This window comes from Limulus polyphemus, unplaced genomic scaffold (genome assembly GCF_000517525.1).
Source record: "Limulus polyphemus unplaced genomic scaffold, Limulus_polyphemus-2.1.2 Scaffold2838, whole genome shotgun sequence".
Classification (NCBI taxonomy): domain Eukaryota; kingdom Metazoa; phylum Arthropoda; class Merostomata; order Xiphosura; family Limulidae; genus Limulus; species Limulus polyphemus.
In genome coordinates, this window is record NW_013668448.1 from 139,937 (window position 1) to 145,350 (window position 5,414).

The 5,414-nt window shown below is 30.6% G+C and overlaps 1 protein-coding gene across 3 annotated transcripts in view; it reads right to left on the reverse strand.

Moving 5' to 3' along the window:
• LOC106468025 (protein farnesyltransferase/geranylgeranyltransferase type-1 subunit alpha-like) overlaps positions 1 to 5,414 on the reverse strand; it is a 34,856-nt gene that overhangs the window by 22,170 nt on the left and 7,272 nt on the right. For all 3 annotated transcript variants that reach the window (XR_002612535.1, XM_022396328.1, XM_013928423.2), the window contains exon 2: positions 4,608 to 4,722. Coding sequence is in view for 2 of the 3 variants with exons in the window: in XM_022396328.1 (XP_022252036.1) it covers positions 4,608 to 4,722 (115 nt within the window). In the remaining variant the exon portion in view is untranslated. The remainder of the gene's footprint in view (positions 1 to 4,607; positions 4,723 to 5,414) is intronic.

Here is a 5,414-nt window from a genome sequence, read left to right on the forward strand (position 1 = left end):
ATAATTTGAACTTTAACTAAGAATAACTTAAAACTAAGTACAGTTTTAGTAGTGTTCGTTGATAATTTGAACCTTAACTAAAAAAAACTACTATTGTTATAAATAACACATTCACTTGAACTAAACTATGCATGCCTATATAAATATATTTACACATGGCTTGTATATATCGTATATATACATATATATTATTCATACCTTCGGTGTATAGGACGCACGCAGATTCTGACATCAAATTTTGGGGTAAAAAAGTGCGTCTTATACACCGAAAAATACGGTACTATAAATATTGTTAATCTTTATCCAAGCTAACAGACTTACATGAAGAATAATTTTTGTAAAAGACAGGCTTCTCTGTAATTTCAATTTCTGCAACTTCCACATAGATTAAAAACCAGGACTGCTCACTCTACAACCAAGTGGTTTACCAACTGAGATAATTTAGGATTGGCACACTAGCAAATTTCTAATAAGGCCCTCCCTTTTTTTAAAACTAACTCCATCTATCATTCTTCTATTATCCCATACTGGGTGCCAGATTTTTTTGTGGTAAATTCAGTTACTAATTCCTTGGCTCAGATATGAACCCGACTTCTTGCACACCAGGTGAATGCTTAATCAACTGATCTAAAGAATTAAACCTCTAGTATTTGCTAGTAAGACACTTTTCAATAACTTTAACATCACTAACAAAACCCTAAACTGCCAATTTTTTTTGTTAAGAATAAATTTAAACAAAACTAAAAAATGTTAGGGTATGAAAACTATTCAAAACAGAGATTTTACAGCAATAACTATACTGCATTTTCAAGAGATACGTGTTAAGCTAACTTAATCCTTTATTAATGAGTATTTACATTAAAACAAACTCTTTATTCGAGGTTAACCATCTATCTATAGCCATCATCAATATTATTATTATAACCTTTATAATAAGATTCTTAAGAGTCACAAATAGATGGTTAAATCAACTTGAAAACTTAATGGAAACAAGCTCAAGTATTTAATAAAACTCAACTACAGTTGAAATTTATGGAAACAAACATTTAAGTACACATGAATCACAAACAATGAGTAATATTTAATTGTATGGTGAATTTATTAATTGTACAAAACATTATTTCATGAAATATATAGTGAATATATTGTACAATTCTTTAGTATTTTATATGCAAGTCCTTTGTTTTACGTAGAACACTAGACTTCACTTCCATTTTGCCACAGTTTCCTAATGTGCATTGTGGAATATTGTTCAAACATTCTGCACTGCTCCCCAAATTTGTTTGATCACCTTATGAACAACACCTCAATTTTTACACAAGTCCATATAAAATTTCATGACATTACAATCCGGTGCAGGCCAAGCCATGGTTATTCAGTGAGTGTTACATCAGCCTCTTTACAGTCAAAGATATCATTTTACCACATTTGCTGTACGTTACGATCATTGTCTTACTAGAAGATGAAGCCTCACAAAATGGGAAATGATCCTGAGGAAATGGCATGATGGATGGAATTTACCTGAACTTATCAGCAGTCAGAACACAGTTCATTTAAATGCAGCACCAAACATATACTCATCCCCACCCTGTTTCATTGTGGATGTTGTATATTTACTACTAGCTGGAGTACCCGTGTCCAACAGATGGGTAAAATAAAAACTTGTTTGTAACAAAGGATATGAAATTGTATTTCTGATTTTTTTTCTTAACATAATAAACATGATAAGTGCAATAAAAATACGTAAAAGTACCAGTACTGAAAAGAAAGGCATATTCAATAATCAAAAGACATAATCAATGTAAAAAGAATAAAAAAATTGTCAAACTAAAAAAGAAAAAAAATTAACTGATATAAATTGAAAAAAAAAACCACCAAGTGAATATGAAACAAAACTCATAAAAAATAAATGAAAATTAACCACAATAAATGGAAAACTAAACAGAAAAGAATGAAATGGAACCAGTGATTACAGAAATACCAAAAGAAGTGTTGTGAATATCACAAACATATAACAATACTGACATATAAAAACAAAATCAATTACTGCTATAGATTGAATGAAGAAAATCAACTGAAAAGTTAAAACTTACAATGAAGAGTAAATTGTGCAATATGTCTCCAATTTTCTCTCTAAAATATGCAAGTAACAAAAAACTTCCATTGTGATGTATGTTTCCACTTAATAGTACAGAAAAAACAGATACAAAACTGAGGTAATAAAGTTATTTTATTCACATTTAATAGGTTTTGACAAGAAGCAATAAGCTTCGAAACAACATATCAAATGGTAGGATGTAGTTAACATGTTCCAGGTGTAGACCTGAAACAACAATAACAGGTTAGCATGCACGTAGTACTTTAACTCCACCTCACCCAGCTAAGACAATTTGACACATCTGCTGGATGATTGTTTTATTGCATGAATGAAGTAATTTGACACTTCAAAATAACGTTCTACTTATTATATAGCTTCTTCAAATAAAATACATTTGAAAATTTATATGAATCTTCAGCTTTAAAAATTTAATATTGTTCATTGTGATTTTTTTTATAAAACAAAAGTTTTACCTTTCCTGTAGATTTTAATTACTGATTTTTATGCCTTCCTACATTCTTGTAAAACTTTCCTTTTATTTTATTTTATAAAACTGTATATCTTATCTTTGTTAGGCTTGAAAAGCACCACATGCAGTTCCACTATGTTCACAATCACAGTCATACAATAAAAGTAACTTTTTTCAGATTGTTAATCAGAAAGTTTCGTATACATAATACGTTTTAACCAGTTTCATATTAATTTACATACATACAGACTCAAAATCAGAGGTGTGTAAAAATAGCATTTAAAATAGCATCTTTTGTTTCCTTACAAGTCAATGCCCGAGAATCGTTTGATCCAGCCCAACTGATAAGTTCTGGTATTGAATGAAAGCTTCTTGGTCAGCAACTTGTGGGAGGCAAAAGACAGATCTGAAATGCTATTCTTAAACACCTCAGAATTTGAGCTAAAATAGATACATTAAAAAGAATGTTGAAAAATCATCTGCAGTTAATTTGATTTTTATGTAAATTTTGATAAGAGTAAAATGTGAATATAATATTATCAATGAACCAGTAGTTTGTAGTATCACAGATGCATATATTCATGTAAGCATATTTGTTTAACAGCTTAACAAAACTGCATCACACTGTATGATGTTTAATAACATACATATTTTTTCTTTCTGGGTCAAGGAAATCAAGCTTTTCTTGGTGGGAAAATCCTTAGCTTTATGATTGCAGCTAAAGTTAAAACCTATAGATTTTGCATTACATAGCACTGACAGTTTAGATTGCAAAAATTGACTTGTGGAGATTATATATGGGCCATCTTAAAGACCACTGGTGAAAATGGAATTATAACATAATTTTGTCTCTTAACTTAAAGGGTATAGAATTTCAAAGTAGGTTTTAAGTAGTAAATTTTTTTATAAAATGTAAAGTAGGTTTGCACATAATCACTTAAGATATGTAAGGTTTGAACTTAGGATTACACTTTTAGGCATTTGTTAGCACTACATTCTTCAAGCCAGGTGAGAAATTCAATTACATGTTGAAAATGATTTTTAAGCATGTGTTTAAAGTAATGATTAATGACTGCATCTGATAACCTGAAAATACAAAATCTTTAGTTCTTGAAATCATACAACACCATATAAGGCAGGCTTCGACAAATACCCAGGGCCAGGTCACCATGATTACTAGAAATTCCATCATGGCACCTTGTATTTTCTCTCATTTTATTTGTGTGTAGGGCTGTGCTAAATAGAACTGAAATGTAGAACAGTTCTGAACTTTTGGAAGTCCAGAACTATTTTTGTATTCTTTAAATCCTAAATCAAACTTTGTTTCTAGGATTTTAATGGTGGATTCATGTTTTTTCATGGATGAAATGCTGAGGTTGCACAACACAGCTAAAAATAAAAGAGTTAAGGCTAGGCTTGAACCGGCCAACTTACTATTTAAATGCACGCCAGATCCTGCACGCTAGAATCCCAAATATCACACAACACCTGAATTTTTTGCAACAAAAATTAATTTCTGTAAAACATGTAAATTACTGTCTAGAACTGTAATGGCACAATTATCTTGAGAAAATTTGGGGAAAAGAAACAACCAAGGATAATCGAGAATCATGGATAATGGATGCTCAGATAATCGAGGCACTAGTGTATCCCCCATTTCCCAGTACAAACAGTAGTGAAATTAGGTTAGGCATACTTGGCTCCTGAGTTTTTGGGCTGGCTCCTACATCTGAAAATATTGGTTGAGTTCTGATGTAAGACCTCCGATTTGTTTGTGCTGTATACTTAAGTTTTGGAAAAAACAGGCTAGGCTCCAGTTAAGATGGTTTTTATTGACTTATAAGTGATTGATTTATGGAATGAGTTGCATTTTTCACTAGTGAAGGTAATCAATTCCCATGAGTAGTGGGGAACCAACAATTTTGAGAAAAATTAAGGGTTTGTTTAAATTTTTACTTTTCTTAAGAATGGGTGTGCAAGGACAGTACTGAAGGATGATATAGTTCCTTTTTTGAAACTAAAAAAATTCTGGGTTCTTACCAGACTGTATAATTTGAAGGATTTAAAGAAATGGCATCTTCAGTCAACTTGAAAGATCTTTCACTCTTTTCATCTTTGAACAGAACAGCTCTAAAGTAGTCAAAGACATCTCTAACTGCAACAACAACAAAAATATCATTTAATCAACTAGAAAATATATTTACAAAAAATTAATTATTGGTAAGACACATAACTGTTCTGTAACAGGTTTAACCTACTGTGCAAAATTTACTAAAATGTGTAGAAAATTCCTTTTACCTTATACATGTTTTATTACTTCTTTCAAAAATAAATAACAGTGATTAGCTCATATAGGTAAGAAACATCTTGGATAGGTGATATTATTATTTGTTAAAAACATATCTTCTAACAATGACTAAATAATATATAACATTTTAATAGTAATGCAATAAAAGAACCATACCTTTCTTCAACATAACAATTGTAGGACTTTTACCAGTTGATGAAGACACAGAATAATTGAAAAGTAAGAATTTGTTTGCTTTTGTAATTTGAAGAATGATTTAATTGCTATTTAGTTCATGCATTAACTGATCCATACTGATCTTTGTGAATGATGTTGCCAGTGTTTAAACATTAAAGAAGAACCTGCACTGTGTGTGTAAAAAAGAAAATGTATTTATACTGGTCATTGTGAATGATGTTGCCAGTGTTTAAACATAATAGAGGAACATGCACTGTGTGTGTAAAAAAGAAAATGTATTTATACTGGTCATTGTGAATGATGTTGCCAGTGTTTAAACATAATAGAGGAACATGCACTGTATATGTGTGTGTGTGTATCTG